Raw genomic sequence first — 17,963 nt, 5'->3', positions numbered from 1 at the left:
AAGAGTTACAGAGACTAGCGTTTCCCTACTTGACCACATCTGGACCAACACCATATCCCCTTTAAAATCAGGCATAATTACAGATAATACCACAGACCACTACCCTACTTTTCTCATAACAACTCTTGGTAAATTACCCCAAGACACTACTAAAGTCACCTTCAGACTTCACAATGAGGCAGCCATTAATAACTTCACAACAGCAGTAGCAAACATTGACTGGCACACTGAGCTAGAAATCTATACAGATATTGACGAATGTATTAATAATTTTCTAAAAAAGACCCAATACCTCTATAACAAGCACTGCCCTAAAAAAACTAAACAGATGACAGCTAAGAGACTGAACAGTCCCTGGTTAACACCCAGCATTCTCAAATCCATAAATACAAAACACCAATATGAAAAACAGTACAGAATGGGTCACATAACCAGAGACCAAACAAAACGTTACTCGTCAATCCTAACCAGCCTGATAAGAAGGGCAAAAAAATTGTATTATGAGAACAGATTATCCAACTTATGAGGTGATATAAAAAAGACCTGGAAAACCCTATCAGAAATTCTAGGAACAAAAAAGATATCACGAAATAGCGAAATAAAATTAGCAAAATCAGATGAACCCCAACTCCCACCAACAGAAACAGCAAACAGACTCAATGACTTCTTCTCCACTATAGGACAAAACCTTGCCAATAAAATCCCAAGCTCAGATACCCCACCAAATGACTACCTCACTGGCAACTACCCGAACACACTGTTCCTAGCTCCGACTAACCCATACGAAGTCTCCCTTATTATCAACACGCTAAAAAACAAGGCAGGAGATTTAAATACCTTACCACCCTTTATATACAAAAAAGTGTCACAAGTGCTATCACCAATCATTGCAACACTCTTTAACAAATCCATTGAATCCTCCACCTTCCCTACAGTACTCAAAATAGCAAGGGTCACCCCGATCCACAAAGGAGGAGACCAAACAGAGTTGAATAACTATAGGCCAATATCCAACTTACACCCTCTCTCAAAAATCTTCGAAAAATTAATTCATAAACGAATCTACTCCTACCTTATCTCCCAAAACATACTCAACCCCTGCCAATTTGGATTCAGGCCAAATAAAAATACTAATGATGCTATTATACACATGCTAGAACATATATACACTGCAATAGAGAAAAAAGAAGTCCCACTGGGGATCTTCATTGACTTACGTAAAGCTTTTGATACAGTTAACCATGACTTGCTCCACGTAAAATTGTCACACTATGGTATAAGAGGGCACTCCCTCAACTACCTCAAGTCATACCTCAGCAACAGAAGCCAATATGTGTATGCAAATGGGGCAAACTCTTCTGCACAACCAATTACAGTTGGTGTCCCACAGGGAAGTGTCCTTGGCCCTCTTCTCTTTCTCCTATACATAAATGACCTACCAAATGCTTCGCAATTACTCAAACCCACACTATTTGCAGATGACACTACATACGTCTTCTCCCACCCGAGCCCAGTCACGCTAGCCAATACTGTAAATACCGAATTACAGAAAATATCTACCTGGATGAGGACTAACAAACTTACACTAAACATTGACAAAACCTACTTCATTCAGTTTGGTAACAGAGCTACAGATGTCCCTCTTAACATAATGATAAACGGATCACCTATCACAAAGCTAACAGAGGGAAAATTCTTAGGAATCCACCTTGATAATAGACTCAAATTTCATACACATATACAACAAATTTCTAAGAAAATTTCCAAGACTGTAGGCATACTATCGAAGATACGGTACTATGCTCCACAGTCAGCCCTCCTGGCCCTATATCACTCTCTTATTTACCCCTATCTCACCTATGGAATTTGTGCATGGGGCTCAACAACAAGTAACCATCTCAGACCACTAATTACCCAACAAAAGGCTGCAGTTAGAATGATAACAAATTCTCACTATAGGCAGCACACTCCACCAATATTCAATACACTAAACCTACTCACCATACAAAACATTCATACTTATTACTGCACCTATTACATACATAGAACACTTAACTCTGATATTAACCCTCCCCTCAAACATCTCCTTGCCAACCTCAACAGAACACATGACCATAACACAAGGCACAGATCACTCTTTGATGTTCCTCGTGTCCATCTCACACTATGCAAAAACTCAATGCACATAAAAGGCCCTAAAATCTGGAACTCATTACCTGTAAATATAAAAGAAACACTACCTGTTTATAAATTCAAGTCTCTTCTCAAAGATCACTTACTCACCCAAAACCAAATAAATACTGAATAACTGAACCTTATAAATTGTATATCTTAAATGTTTCTCACAATTATATCACATAAATGTTAAACCTAAAACCCAATCTAACTTTATTATTTTTTAAATACACTACCTAACAGAATACTCCATTCTACTGAATGTACAACAATGCATACAACCATATGACCTGTCTCTGTAATACTCACTTGTGCTTTATAGTAATCTGTTTACATTAAAGTTTTATCACTGATGTCATCATTGCTTAGTTCATCTTAAGTTAATTTTAAGCCAGCCCGTAATGCTATGCATAGTATAAGTGGCTTGGGCATGCTGCTCTTATCTGTATTTTTTGTACCTCTGTATGTGTGCTCAAATTTTTAAATAAATAAATAAATACTCTGCTCTTCTTATAACACTTGTGCTTTGTAAATACCTCTCATAAGCTACCTTTTTCTCTTTTATCACACCCTATACTTCATCATTCCACCAATCACTCCTCTTTCCTCCTGCACCCACCCTCCTATAACCACAAACTTCTGCCCCACATTCTAATACTGCATTTTTAAAACTATTCCAACCCTCTTCAACCTCCCCCCCCCACTACTCCTACTTGCACCAGCCCACCTTTCTGCCAACAGTTGCTTATATTTCACCCTAACTTCCTCCTTCCTTAATTTATACACTTTCACCTCCCTCTTACTCGTTGTTGCCATTTTCCTCTTATCCCATCTACCTCTTACTCTAACTGTAGCTACAACTAGATAATGATCCGATATATCAGTTGCCCCTCTATAAACATGTACATCCTGGAGCCTACCCATCAACCTTTTATCCACCAATACGTAATCTAACAAACTTTCATTACGTGCTACATCATACCTTGTATATTTATTTATCCTCTTTTTCATAAAATATGTATTACTTATTACCAAACCTCTTTCTACACATAACTCAATTAAAGGCTTCCCATTTTCATTTACCCCTGGAAAAAAAAAAAAAAAAATCAATTGGCAAGATTTCTGAAAGTAGCAGGACTCCATATTGCTATCAGGTGAGCATCCAGTGCCAAATTCGCCGTATCATATCTCGATAAGTACTGCCGCTAATTTTTTTTTGTCTTATTGCTAAGAAAATTGTCCTCTTTGTTAAAAAAACATTTTTTTTTTTTCCCACAAAATTCTGAGTGCTAGTAGTAAAAATGTAGATCTACGTTCGGACAGTTAAAGGGCTCATATATTTGAAGAGGATTACATGTCGAGTTTTTGGAGCCTCACAAAGAGGCCTTTACCAAGAAAGAGTTGATCCTTGAAGAGCACGCAAATCTGAAATCAGATAAAAAGATATGCAAGCCCCAGAGCTCTGTTTACAGTGGAGAACATGTCTAAAATGTTTTTATCATATTGAAGCTTCAAAATATGCAAGAAAATCTGGCTCATGCCAAAAACTACAAAATGAATTTTGCTGTTACAGTTAACATTACCATGGAGTGCCACAGGGCACCATATAGAAAATGTCACAGAAAACATCCATCATTCCACTTATTTTGAGATTATTAGTCCCTCTACATCTATGACAACCCCCAAGACTATAGCTACTGTACAGCCCTCTACAGGATGTGTATCCATTATATGATTAATGTATCTTTAATAACAGCCCCTCCATATTCCCACTATTAATAATATCAATTTGAACACTAAACCCAAAGTGGATGCCATATTTCCACTAACCCGCTTCCTTTATTTTGCTTAATGTGCCCCTCGCCTTCCTCCCTTCCCTCACATGCTCTAGTTGTAGCTCTGTAGAACCAACTCCTCCACACCTATCCATCAATCATCAACCCAAGAAAGTAACTTTAGTGAGTACAGTATTGTTAATTCCAGTGTTCAACTATTTTAGTAAAGTCTAAAATAAATACATTTCAAGGAATGTATATCTAATTATAACATTGATATCCATGGGAAAATCGGGTTCACTTTGTATAAAAATCACTAAGGGTGTCAGTCTTCCTGAAAGGAATCCTGGTCATTAAGTAGCACATCACTGTAATCAGTTATTAATGTGCTAGTGCTATACACACAGGGTGACTTATAATTTTACATATACGAGCGTGTGGTACTCAGGAATTCCAATTGAAAATATCACAGTGATATTCCTATCATGCAGTTTTAGTACTTACCATGTTTGTAATTTGTTTATAATATTGTACGTGTCATGTAAAACTTCTGGGCCAAAGAAATTTGGAGTATTTCAGTGGTCTGCTTTATAGTTAGAACAGTTTTTCACTCAAAGGGACTGAGTGTTGTTAAACACATTTTATAGCAACTTTAGCAACCCACAAGCAGTGTCTCATAAAATGTTGCTCTATATTGACGCACAGGATACCAGGTCAGTAAATCCCAAAATCATGGTACTCTGAGTACTGCACATACAAGACTGGCTACTGATCAGACAATTACATTCAGATTTATGACCTGTTGACAAGTCATGCATCTATTAGATGACAAACTTCAGACAATCCAAAATTGCACAAGCTGTTAGACTAATACAATATGAATACTGATCACAAGAACTTGGACTATAACCTGTTTTCTATTCAAATACTACAGGTTCAGTGCCTGCAAATTTTTAAATGCTAAATTTTGTTGAATTAATTTCCTGCAGATTGCAAGGGAGTACTTTATGTATCACCACCATGAACATGTAAATTTTTTTTTCCAGGTAAAAATTTTATGCAACAGTGGCAACTCTTAACATATTACACAGCAGCTATCTCTCACCACAAGGAAGCACATTTACCATCATTCGTTCAATCACCATCTTCCCAGAAGAATGCTAACATTACAGATCAAATAGCCCTCCAAATTGCAAAATCTCACCTTTCCTTTAGAAAGCAAGTATAGTCTAAGAGTTGATCATAAATCAAAGAAAAATCAAAGTAAATTTTAGATCCAATCAGTTAATTTCAGGAGTCATTTAATAAGATCACAAGAGTTTCACCATTTTCAAATAATAATAATAAAATAATAATAATAATAATGTAGGTAGTAGGTTGGTAGACAGCAACCGCCTAGGGAGGAACTACCGTCCTGCCAAGTGAGTGTAAAACGGAAGCCTGTAATTGTTTTACACAATGGTAGGATTGCTGGTGTCTTTTTTTCTGTCTCAAACATGCAAGATTTCAGGTACATCTTGCTACTTCTACTTACACTTAGGTCATACTACACATACATATACAAGCATATATATATACACACCCCTCTGGGTTTTCTTTTATTTTCTTTCTAGTTCTTGTTCTTGTTTATTTCCTCTTATCTCCATGGGGAAGTGGAACAGAATTCTTCCTCCGTAAGCCATGCGTGCTGTAAGAGGCGATTAAAATGCCGGGAGCATGGGCCTAGTAACCCTAAATTTAAAAAGAGAAACTTTAGTTTTTCCTTTTGGGTCACCCCGCCTCGGTGGGATACGGCCGGTGTGTTGAAAGAAATAATAATAATAGTAATAAAAAATAGCTAAATAACTATATCTAGTGTAAAGAGCAGTGCCTGTACTCTAAAGGAAGGGGTTGAAATATTTGCTGTTTAGAGGGACATCTACACCGTTTCATCTACGCACCTTTGGCAAGACAATGATAGTATAAATGCTGGCAAGCTTCTTTTTGGGGTCACCCTACTTTGGTGAGAGATGGCCAGGAGAGAGACAGAGGGAGACAGAGACAGAGAGAGAAATGAAGAGAGATAGAAAGAGATAGAGACACAGAGAGAGAGAGAGAGACACAGAGATTTTACCCACCTTACAAACAACACAACCCCCAGACTCCACAAGTCAACCTTATTGTTGTAGGAAAGCCCCCCAAACTGTAATAATTCTGGGGCAATGTATGTTGGTGTGCCACAAAAAGTAGTCATCTGTGAAGCATCAGCAGCAAGCTTGGATAATCCGAAGTCAGTCAATTTAATACGAGTGTAGGCTTCATCAGTAGCAAGGAGAATATTTTCTGGCTGAAAATATAAGTATATATAAATATATACCCTAATAAAACTGAAAAAGAGGGGCATTGCCACCAAACATTGGATATGAAGTCAAAAAGCTGATATCCACCAGAAGAATCAGATACTTGTGGATTTTTATCACTAATCAAAATTCACAGATTAACCTTATATAAGGTAATAATGGTAAGAGTGCCAGGGAAGAACAAGTGGCAAATAATATACTCTCATGATATGGCAAGATTCTTATTTCATAACATTCAAATTCTTTACACTGTTTGAATTTTTGCTAAATTAACTTTCATGACCACTGGGAGGGATTAAGTGCCGACTAGTGATTTTTCCTAAAAATTATTTTTTTTCTGAAACAGAAGAACCATTTTCTGAAGGAGGTACTGACACTAAAGATACAAAATTTGATGGGAACTTGCAGAATTATACAGGAAAAAGTTGATGGTCTGAATGCAATTTATCAAGTGGCTATTTTGCCCTCTGAGTCTTATTTTAAGTAAGTTCCATTGCCCAACTCAACTAAATTCTTAACTATATTGCTAGGTATCCTTCCATTCTACTGAATGAGCAAACCACCCATTTAACTATCAAAACTATGGTATAAAGCACACAATTTGGAAACTGGGCAATTTTACACAAAAGCCAACAAATTCCAATTATAAAACCAGTTCAAAAATAAACACCGGATGCATTAGTCACTAAAGAAACCTATCCTCTGTTCATCAGTCACATCTCTAGACCTCTCCTATATTACACTTGCCCTCCATTTTAAGTTCATTCTACTTATCAGAAGATAAAATATAGCCAGGAATGATTGATCGTAGTTTAGGGCATCCTAATAATTGAAGCAGATGTAATGAAACCCCATAAAAAGACCAGGAAGGATAGGGAGGGGGGAGGGGGGCTGACCCTTCCTCAGGAAAAAAAAAAAAAAAAAAAAAGTTTCTGCTACTTTGAGCCCTATTTCAAGCTACTCCCAGTCCTGAAACTGACCAAAAATCATCCCTACTTCATTAGTATGTCTTCCATCCTATCAATTTACAGCAAGAAACATCAAATAAAATCTTTCTAGAAAAACCTAGTCATTACAGGAAGGCCTCACTTACATAGCAGGTTAGATTCCGGGATACTGCTATAAAGTGAAAATCACTGTAAAGTGAAACATAGCCCCTTTCAAATTCAGATAAAAGTCTGATAACATGTTTACACTATCATATATTAAGTAGAGCTTGGCCTTAAAAATGCATACACAGTGCACACATTGCTTACCTTAAAGTATTTTTGTACTTAGCTTATAGCAAGTGCTGAATATATTTACTGCAGGAAGTTTGAATAAATGAAGAATGGGTATAACTGAAAACCACTGCATAAGCAAAACACCGTAAAGTGAGGCCCTCCTGTATTTCAAATGAAACAGTGGAGGATTTTTCCTCTCCGTATAGTCGGTTGTCCGGCAGCCAGTCTGTGGGTCAGTCCATTGTCTTTGCAGAGAAGACAGCTTCTTTCAATGCTATTTACTGACCGATCTACCGATTTGACTACCATCCACCTCGGCCCAGTAGGGCTGAGGTAGATGTCTCCACTCCCTTCACATCACCACCACCACAATTTACGGCAAGAAAATTATAGAAGTCTGCTGAAAATACCTGGTAAAGTGTATGGTAGAGTTATTATAGAAAGAATTCAGAGTAAGACGGAGAGTAGGATAGCAGATGAACAAGGAGGTTTTAGTAAAAGTAGGGGGAGTGTGTAGACCAAGTGTTTACAGTGAAACACATAGGTGAACAGTATTTAGATAAGGGTAAAGGGGTTTTAGTGGCCTTTATGGATTTGGATAAGGCATATGACAAGGTGGATAGGGGAGCAATGTGGCAGATGTTGCAAATGTATGGAATAGGAGGTACATTACTGAAAGCAGTGAAGAGTTTTTATGAGGATACTGAGGCTCAGGTTAGAGTATGTAAGAGAGAGGAAGATTATTTCCCAGTAAAAGTAGACCTTAGACAAAGATGTGTGATGTCACCATGGTCGTTCAACATTTATAGATGGGATTGTAAGAGAAGTGAATGCTCAGGAGTTGGCAAGAGGTGTAGGGTTAAAAGATAAAGAATCTAACACAAAGTGAGAGCTGTCACAGTTGCTCTTTGCAGATTAAACTGTTGTTGGGAGATTCTGAAGAGAAGTTGCAGAGGTTGGTTTCTGAGTTCAGTAGGGTATGTAAAAGAAGAAAATTAAAATTGAATATAGGAAAGAGTAAGGTGATGAGGACAACAAAAAAATTAGGCAACAAAAGATTGAATATCAGATTGGAGGGAGAGAGTATGGAGAAGGTGAATGTATTCAGAGATTTAGGAGTGGATGTGTCAGCAGATGGGTCTATGAAAGATGAGGTGAATCACAGAATTGATGAGAGGAAAAAGGCGAGTGGTGCACTTAGGAGTCTGTGGAGAAAAAGAACTTTGTCCACTGAGGCAAAGAGGGGAATGCATACTCTTATATAGGTGTGAAACATGAGTGGTGAATGTTGCAACAAGGAGAAGGCTGGAGGCAGTGGAGATGTCATGTCTGAGAGCAATGCCATGTCTGAGAACAATGTAAGGTGTGAATATAATGCAGAGAATTCATAGATTGGAAATTAGGAGGAGCAGAATTACCAAAACTATTATCCACAGGGTTGAAGAGGGGTTCTTGAGGTAGTTCAGACATGTAGAGAGGTTGAAACAAAATAGAATGACAGAGTGTATAAATCTGTAGTTCAAGGTGGGATAGGGGTTGGCCTAGGAAAGGTTGGAGGGAGGGGGTAAAGGAGGTTTTGTGTGAGGAAGGGGGGGCTTGGATTTCCAGCAAGCATGCATGAGCATGTTAGATAGAAGCAAATGGAGATGAAAGTTTAAGACTTGACATGCTGCTGGAGTGTGAACAAGGTAACATTTATGAAGGGATTCAAAGAAACTGGCAAGCCGGACTCGAGTCCTGGAGATGGGAAGTACAGTGTCTGCACTCTGAAGGAGGGGTGTTAATGTTGCAGTTTTATAATTGTAGTGTAAGCGCACCTCTGGCAAGACAGTCATGGAGTGGGTGATGAAAGTTTTTCTTTTACAGGCCACCCTGCCTTGGTGGGAGACAGCCAATGTGTTAATAATAAAAATATTTGTTGCATTTGAAGCCTTTAGCAATAGGAAAAACATAATACATAATGACAATCAACAACAATTACATAATCACTTATTTTTGTAAGATTTGGAGACCTAAAAAAAAAAAATTGTTTGGCTTGGGGGGGAGGGGCCAGGAACATAACCCCATTTTAACACTGTTTCATCTAACACTATTTTCAGGAATGTAACTACTGTGGTAATTTTACAATTTCACCTTTATGCTACGTCATAGTACTGTACCTTAATATCTCTATGAGTGATGTTTCTCGTATGGAGATACTTAACAGCATGAGAGAGCTGAAAGAAGTAGAATTTAGCAGTAGCTTCAGGCAGACGCCCATTCGATGCTAGTCGGTCAAATAATTCTCCTCCCTCTGCCAGTTCCATGATAATATAAATCTTCTCTGGTGTGTCTATAACATCTTTCAGGCTGATGATACATGGCTGTAGAAGAGGCACAAAATTATCAACAAAGCAGGCGAGCATTTTTATGTATAAATGTGGCAGAGGAAAACTTATCAACTGAGAAAATATAAAAAAATACTAGTACATATGAAATTGGGAAATAAAATATGCTTATATTCAGATAAACCATTCTTTGTAAAGAATAATCTTGTCCCTGGAAACAATTTCAAGTTGACTCTCTTTTTGATCTGTCACTATTTCACAATCTTAATTTATTCTGTTGCTGTTACATGTTAACTGGATGTCTACATCAAGAATGTAGCTGTAACAAGTAGTTCTAAGCCACTTCCTTAAATAAAAGTTTTACATGTGTAATTATTGGTAATAGTACTGGGATCATGACAGAAATGTTAAAAGCAGAGGGGGGTATAGTGTTGGAGTGGTTGGTACTTTTGTTTAATAAATATATGAAGGAGGAGAAGGTACCTAGGGATTGGTGGAGAGCATGTATAGTCCCTTTATATAAAGGGAAAGGGGACAAAAGAGATTATAAAAATTATAGTGGAATAAGTTTATTGAGTATACCAGGAAAAGTGCACGGCAGGGTTATAATTGAAAGAATTAGAGGCAAGACAGAATGTAGGATTGCGGATGAGCAAGGAGGTTTCACAGTGGGTAGGGGATGTGTAGATCAAGTGTTTACATTGAAGCATATATGTGAACAGTATTTAGATCAAGGTAGGGAAGTTTTTGTTGCATTTATGGATTTAGAAAAGGCATATGATAGAGTGGATAGGGGAGCAATGTGGCAGATGTTGCAAGTATATGGAATAGGTGGTAAGTTACTAAATGCTGTAAAGAGTTTTTATGAGGATAGTGAGGCTCAGGTTAGGGTGTGTAGAAGAGAGGGAGACTACTTCCTGGTAAAAGTAGGTCTTAGACAGGGATGTGTAATGTCACCATGGTTGTTTAATATATTTATAGATGAGGTTGTAAAAGAAGTAAATGCTAGGGTGTTCGGGAGAGGGGTGGGATTAAATTTTGGGGAATCAAATTCAAAATGGGAATTGACATAGTTACTTTTTGCTGATGATACTGTGCTTATGGGAGATTCTAAAGAAAAATTGCAAAGGTTAGTGGATGAGTTTGAGAATGTGTGTAAAGGTAGAAAGTTGAAAGTGAACATAGAAAAGAGTAAGGTGATGAGGGTATCAAATGATTTAGATAAAGAAAAATTGGATATCAAATTGGGGAGGAGGAGTATGGAAGAAGTGAATGTTTTCAGATACTTGGGAGTTGACGTGTCGGCGGATGGATTTATGAAGGATGAGGTTAATCATAGAATTGATGAGGGAAAAAAGGTGAGTGGTGCATTGAGGTATATGTGGAGTCAAAAAATGTTATCTATGGAGGCAAAGAAGGGAATGTATGAAAGTATAGTAGTACCAACACTCTTATATGGATGTGAAGCTTGGGTGGTAAATGCAGCAGCGAGGAGACGGTTGGAGGCAGTGGAGATGTCCTGTCTAAGGGCAATGTGTGGTGTAAATATTATGCAGAAAATTCGGAGTGTGGAAATTAGGAGAAGGTGTGGAGTTAATAAAAGCATTAGTCAGAGGGCAGAAGAGGGGTTGTTGAGGTGGTTTGGTCATTTAGAGAGAATGGATCAAAGTAGAATGACATGGAAAGCATATAAATCTATAGGGGAAGGAAGGAGGGGTAGGGGTCGTCCTCGAAAGGGTTGGAAAGAGGGGGTAAAGGTGGTTTTGTGGGCGAGGGGCTTGGACTTCCAGCAAGCGTGCATGAGCGTGTTAGATAGGAGTGAATGATACTTGGGACCTGACGATCTGTTGGAGTGTGAGCAGGGTAATATTTAGTGAAGGGATTCAGGGAAACCGGTTATTTTCATATAGTCGAACTTGAGTCCTGGAAATGGGAAGTACAATGCCTGCACTTTAAACGAGGGGTTTGGGATATTGGCAGTTTGGAGGGATATGTTGTGTATCTTTATACGTATATGCTTCTAAACTGTTGTATTCTGAGCACCTCTGCAAAAACAGTGATAATGTGTAAGTGTGGTGAAAGTGTTGAGTGATGATGAAAGTATTTTCTTTTTGGGGATTTTCTTTCTTTTTTGGGTCACCCTGCCTCGGTGGGAGACGGCCGACTTGTTGAAAAAAAAAAAAGTACTGACAATAGTTATTTAATGGACAAATATGAAACTTAGAGACATTTATTAGGGCACTTGCACTCAGCAGCCCTTTAGACTTTAAACATACGACACCACTGTCACTTGAGATACTTTATACCACCACTATCCACCACTACCAACACCAGTCACTGCCTCATTTTTATTTTGGCGAGACTGCACTTTCTTGCTTTGTCAGAATCCATACATTTTGAAGCTGTACAGATTCTAAGGATATCTGTGGGCACATACATATCTTCGAGGCTGCACTTTCTGCACTGGTTGCAGTAAAGACCAAATACAGAAATAAGCTGAACATTTAAGGAAACCTGCACTGTGATCTCTCTGGTGATCTCTCTGGTAAGTGCTTAAATGTCTGGGATCTGGTAGCTCAGAAGCAGTGTAAAATATCTCACTAAGTGCATTTTACTGTCTTTGTATGATCAGCAAGTACTAAATAGCACATTTTCACATTAACCTAACATTACATATACATGACATGATATTTACATTAGCAAAAACAGAATGAGGCTCACATGATCAACAGACTGTAGGAGCTTTATCTCATTGTTGATCTGTTTTATGTTATTCAGAAGCAACTGACTACATTTCTTCTTGAGAATTTTGACTGCATATCTCTCTAATGAACCCTGTAACAAAAATAATTTTTAGTGCATTCATACCAAGATCTTTGGCAAAATATATTATGTATTAGTACTAGTAATTACAATTCGTGAAGAGAAATACTGAATTATTTGCTTAAATTAAGTAAATTACAAAAAATATAACATCCTTGCAAGGTGTTAGGTGAAACTTTATAAGACCAGATCAATAGTCAAGTAGAAAAATAATCAAACTTTGACTCATCTTTTGGCAAATAATAGCACTAACTCTTGCATTGAAATCAGGTGTTCCTTAACCTGTAAACGGTCCAAACGTATGTATACCTTTTTACTGCTAGATTTATCATGATTGGCCTGAGATGACTGGTCAGCATAGAATGGGTCTTAACACTCGGTGTGCACAGCATTAAAAAAAATCTGGGACCACTTAGTACCTTGTGGGAGCATCAGTTATATTGAGTGCCAGCTGGAACAAACAGTTTAGCAAACACCAAGGATTCACTGATGTAATATCATATTAAGACTCCCCTTTTAAGAGGAAAGTAATATTAACCCCAAGTTTAGGGTCTATCTGTCTATTTCTGTCTATCTCTGTGTATCTGTATCTCTATCTCTGTCTATCTGTGTGTCTGTCTCACAGGTACACTCAAATACGATTCATTTTTTTTTTCAACAAACCGGCCGTATCCAACCAAGACAGGGTGGCCCACAAAGAAAAACAAAAGTTTCTCTTTTTACATTTAGTAATATATACAGGAGAAGGGTTACTAGCCCCTTGCTCCTGGCATTTTAGTCGCCTCTGACAACACGCATGGCTTACGGAGGAAGAATTCTGTTCCACTTCCCCATGGAGGTAAGAGGAAATAAACAAGAACAAGAACTAGTAAGAAAATAGAAGAAAACCCAGAGGGGTGTGTATATACATGCTTGTACATGTATGAGTAGTGTGACCTAAGTGTAAGTAGAAGTAGCAAGACGTACCTGAAACCTTGCATGTTTATGAGACAGAAAAATGGACACCAGCAATCCTACCATCATGTAAAACAATTACAGGCTTTCGTTTTACATTCACTTGGCAGGACGATAGTACCTCCCTGGGCGGCTGCTGTCTACCAACCTACTACCTAGAAAATACGATTATACATATTGTAAATTACCTAGGATAACTTAAGAAATCCGAAGTGCTATACTGTGCTTGTAGATATAATGCATAAGAATACCTGTTGGTTCACAGTGGCTCTCTCTGAGACAGAGACAGACAAGCAGAGAGACAGAGAAATAGAGAAATAAGACAGACAGATAATCAGAGATACAAGCTCATCAAATGTCATCCCTTTTCTCTGCACCCTCACTGGCACCCATCAAATGTCAAAGCTTATCTCCTCTTATCTCTGCACTATCTAATCTCATCTCTGCACCCTCGCTGGAGCCTATCAAATGTCATTTCATATCTGATCTTATCACTGCCAGCTTGGATGCTTGTCACTGAACACTTGTCTTGCACACTGCATCAAGGGAATTTCTTCCTTCTTCCTTCTTCCATCTTCCTTCTTCTTCTATACACCCGTGTATCCAAAACATCGCTGGGACCTATAAATACTTTGTATATATTCCTAGACAATAGTAAATGACCACCTGTCAATGTGTTTGTGACAATTTGAGTACAATTTCAGTACCTAATATTAAGTGTCAGAACAAAGATTGGTTATGAAATGACAAGAACTACAATAAATTGTAATTATCAGAAAATAAAAATTATATAAAATATAAAAATAAGAAAAAAATGGTATATCGGCAACACTTCTGCAAGCAACAGGACTATGTTGCTGTCAGGTGAGCATTACGTGCCAATTTGCAGCCTCATATCTCAATAAGTACTGAGCCTAGTTTTTTTTATTTTAATCCTATAACACTTAGAAAAATGTGCTCTTTATTTACATTAAAAAAAAATGATTTTTTTTCTTTTTCAAAATATTCGGGGCACTGGAGTAGTGAACGTATATAGTATATGTTTGGACCGTTTATGGGTTAAGGAAGTATCTTGGGTTATCTTTGCCTCTCTTACATTAATGACTTCCTAAATACCACTCATCATTTAGAGTCAATACTCTTTGCTGATGATGACTTACATCTTGTGCTCAGATCCCCTGCCATTAAACAATAGTTCATAACGAGCTAGAAAGTTTATACCTGGATGTAAACTTTTAATATAAAAATAAAAAAAGAAAATTCTGTATTTCTTTGGGGAATAAACCAGGTCACTAAATAAAAAAATAAATAAATCTAAAAAGAAGAAAGAGGGTACAGAAGATTCCTAGGTTTGCTTGTACACAAATTAAAATCACAGCTCATATCTAACAGAGGTCAAAAGATAGCAGCTTTTAGCCTGTAAATTCAAGAGTGCAAAATATCTGTCATTACTAAATTTAAAAAGAAAAACTTTTGTTTTTCTTTTCAGGTCACCCTGCCTTGGTGGGATATGGCCGGTGTGCTAAAGAAATTACCTGTACGATACCATCACATCAAAAAATATTGCCACTAGATATAACAAATAACATAAATTACCTGTTTATAAGCTAATCTCACTTCACCAAAATTTCCCTCTCCAAGTTTCTTCGTCATGGTATACTTCTTAGTTAGTTCTTCAGGATAGTTTTGAGCATCATTTTGTAGGCAATCATGAAAAACAAATACTGAAAAATATTAATCAGGACTTAGTACAGTATTATTCCACACTGCTAGTAATTTTGAATAAAACAGGTAATTCAAAGAAGTGCCTTTACCCAGTACATAGATAAAAGCCCTATAAAGTTCTAATTTATTTACAAAAGAATATGTAGAATTAAAGTCTTTAAATGTGATTTAAAAGAATGCTGTTGAATTAGTGTACCAAGAGTCAATCTTTGAAGTTCTATTATCTGTTAATAGCTCAGGGAGCATCATCATCACAGCTGGGGATCAGAGGAGGCATCCTAGGATGGAGAGGAAATATGCATTACAGTATTAGGAATTATCAAGAAACAGTAAGTATACTTACTGGAATATTGAATTCAAGCAGAAGTATGAGGCAAAAAAGGCTAGAAACCCTTAGAGTGCAAAGCTTTAAAAAGATTTCTGTTTCACACTTGTATGAAAATGGGAGAACATCTTTGGATGATTGCTATCTACTAACCTCTTCCTGCTACAATTCCTGCAATCAGAGTTGATAGGTTGATACTGACAAACAGGAATTCTGCTTAAGCGAGAAATGCAAACTTTCTTAGCTAGCACAGACCATTTTATATAAACAGTTATATAAATTTTAGATCTTCCCTGGAGAGGATTTTAATCTTAATATTATGTAATTCCTAGGTAGTAGGTTGGTAGACAGCAACCTCCCAGGGAGGTACTACCGTCCTGCCAAGCGAGTGTAAAATGGAAGCCTGTAATTGTTTTACATGATGGTAGGATTGCTGGCATCTTTTTTCTTTTTCAAACATGCAAGATTCCAGGTATGTCTTGCTACTTTACTTACACTTAGGTCACACTACTCACACATGTACAAGCATATATATACACACATCCCTCTGAGTTTATTTCTCTTACTAGTTCTTGTTCCTGTTTATTTCTGCTTATCTCCATGGGTGGAACAGAATTCTCCCTTGGTAAGCCATGCACGTTGTAAGAGGCAACTAAATTGCTGGAACAAGGGGCTAGTAACCTCTTCTCCTGTATACATTACTAAAGTTATAAAGAGAAACTTTTGTTTTCCTTTTTGGGCCACCCTGCCTTGGTGGGATATGGCCGGTTTGTTGAAAGAAGAAAGAAAAAGAGTACCGATTCTTGAATGAAAATGCAATTTTCACTTTAAATGTACTGTATAAAAGTGTGTAATGTAATTACTAATAATTTCAGCACATTAAACATATTGTAAGTTCCTGTTATCTTCATGGGGAAGTGGAACAGAATATTTCCTCCATAAGCCTCTGTATACATTACTATAGTTACTATAATTAAAATGAGAAACTTTTATTTTTAGGTCACCCTGCCTTGGTGGAATATGGCCAGTTTGATAGAAAAAAAAATATATGAAATTACGGAAGAGTAACCACCCTATCAAATAACCCTACCAGGCAAATCCCACAGACAGAAACTAACATGTGGTACAAAAGCTTTGCACATTTCAGTCTCAGACACTTCAGCAGTGGTGTGTTTTTATCTATGCGTGTTTTACCAGTTGTCTGACCAACCTTTATATTATACTTATAATCCCAACAAATAAACGTTTAGCTTATTTGTGTTACACTTAAAATGGTGTCCATACTATAGTGCTGCACTTTAATGTTAAAATACATTACCTTTTTTATTAGCGTGTGCCAGAGAAATCTCATCATTGCTCTGTAACACAATCTTTTTACCTTTGCCAACTTGATGTTTGTTGACAAAGGTACCATTGCAAGACAGATCCTCGAGCACCACCACCACCTCTGAATTTGACTTACATTCTCGAGATACTCTGCAAAAGAATACACATGCCATTTAAAAATACATAAAAGTTTATTTCAACATGATACAATGTTTACAGAAAAATGTGTGACACTAGAGCATGTTGAAAGCCCACAGTTATGCAGAGCATTTCTGACAATCAAAATCCTATCTTAAGACTATGAGGGCATATGATTCTACACAATTATAAGAAATAATTAATTGGGTTACAGTATAGTAAGTTTATAAATGTAAACGCAGGTCGGCCAACACAAATCTAGCAATCAGTTATTCGGTTCCATCAATTATTAGGCACTAATTTCGGCTAGCATAATTTCAAATTTCCAGGGTCACCACACCAACCTGCTGCTATTGTTTGGTTTACCTGGTGAGGGTTTTGGGGATCAACGCCCCTCCGGCTCGGTCTGAGACCAGGCCTCACGGTGGATCAGGTGCTGATCAACCAGGCTGTTGCTACTGGCCGCATGCAAGCTACGTACGAACCACAGCCCGGTTGGTCAGGTACTGACTTTAGGTGCCTGTCCAGTGCCTTTTTAAAGACAGCCAGGGGTCTATTGGTAATCCCCCTTATGTAGGCTGGGAGGCAGTTGAACAGTCTTAGACCCCGGACACTTACTGTGTTCTCTCAATGTACTCGTTATGCCCCTGCTTTTCACTGGAGGAATGTTGTATCTCCTGCCGAGTTTTTTGCTTTCATAGGGAGTGATTTTCGTGTGCAGGTTTGGTACCAATCCCTCCAGGACCTTCCAAGTGTATATTATCATGCATCTCTCTTGTCTGCGTTCCAGGGAATACAGATCAAGGACCTTCAACCGTTCCCAGTAATTTAGG

The 17,963-nt window shown here is 37.6% G+C and overlaps 1 protein-coding gene across 4 annotated transcripts in view; it reads right to left on the bottom strand.

Annotated features, from left to right (window-relative positions):
• The window catches only part of LOC128695821 (myosin light chain kinase A), a 56,876-nt gene that overhangs the window by 24,021 nt on the left and 14,892 nt on the right, over nt 1–17,963 (bottom strand). For 3 of the 4 annotated variants that reach the window (XM_070084795.1, XM_070084796.1, XM_070084797.1), the window contains exons 4-8: nt 16,985–17,142; nt 15,213–15,340; nt 12,561–12,674; nt 9,672–9,875; nt 6,068–6,276 (exon numbers count right to left, since the gene is read on the bottom strand). In XM_070084795.1, the coding sequence (XP_069940896.1) occupies nt 6,068–6,276; nt 9,672–9,875; nt 12,561–12,674; nt 15,213–15,340; nt 16,985–17,142 (813 nt within the window). The remainder of the gene's footprint in view (nt 1–6,067; nt 6,277–9,671; nt 9,876–12,560; nt 12,675–15,212; nt 15,341–16,984; nt 17,143–17,963) is intronic. The other variant, XM_070084798.1, reaches the window with a different exon arrangement.

The sequence above is a fragment of the Cherax quadricarinatus genome, chromosome 14 (assembly GCF_038502225.1).
Source record: "Cherax quadricarinatus isolate ZL_2023a chromosome 14, ASM3850222v1, whole genome shotgun sequence".
NCBI classification, from domain to species: Eukaryota; Metazoa; Arthropoda; class Malacostraca; order Decapoda; family Parastacidae; genus Cherax; species Cherax quadricarinatus.
Note: the sequence above shows the minus strand (reverse complement) of the source record. Positions and strands in the feature narration are given on the sequence as shown.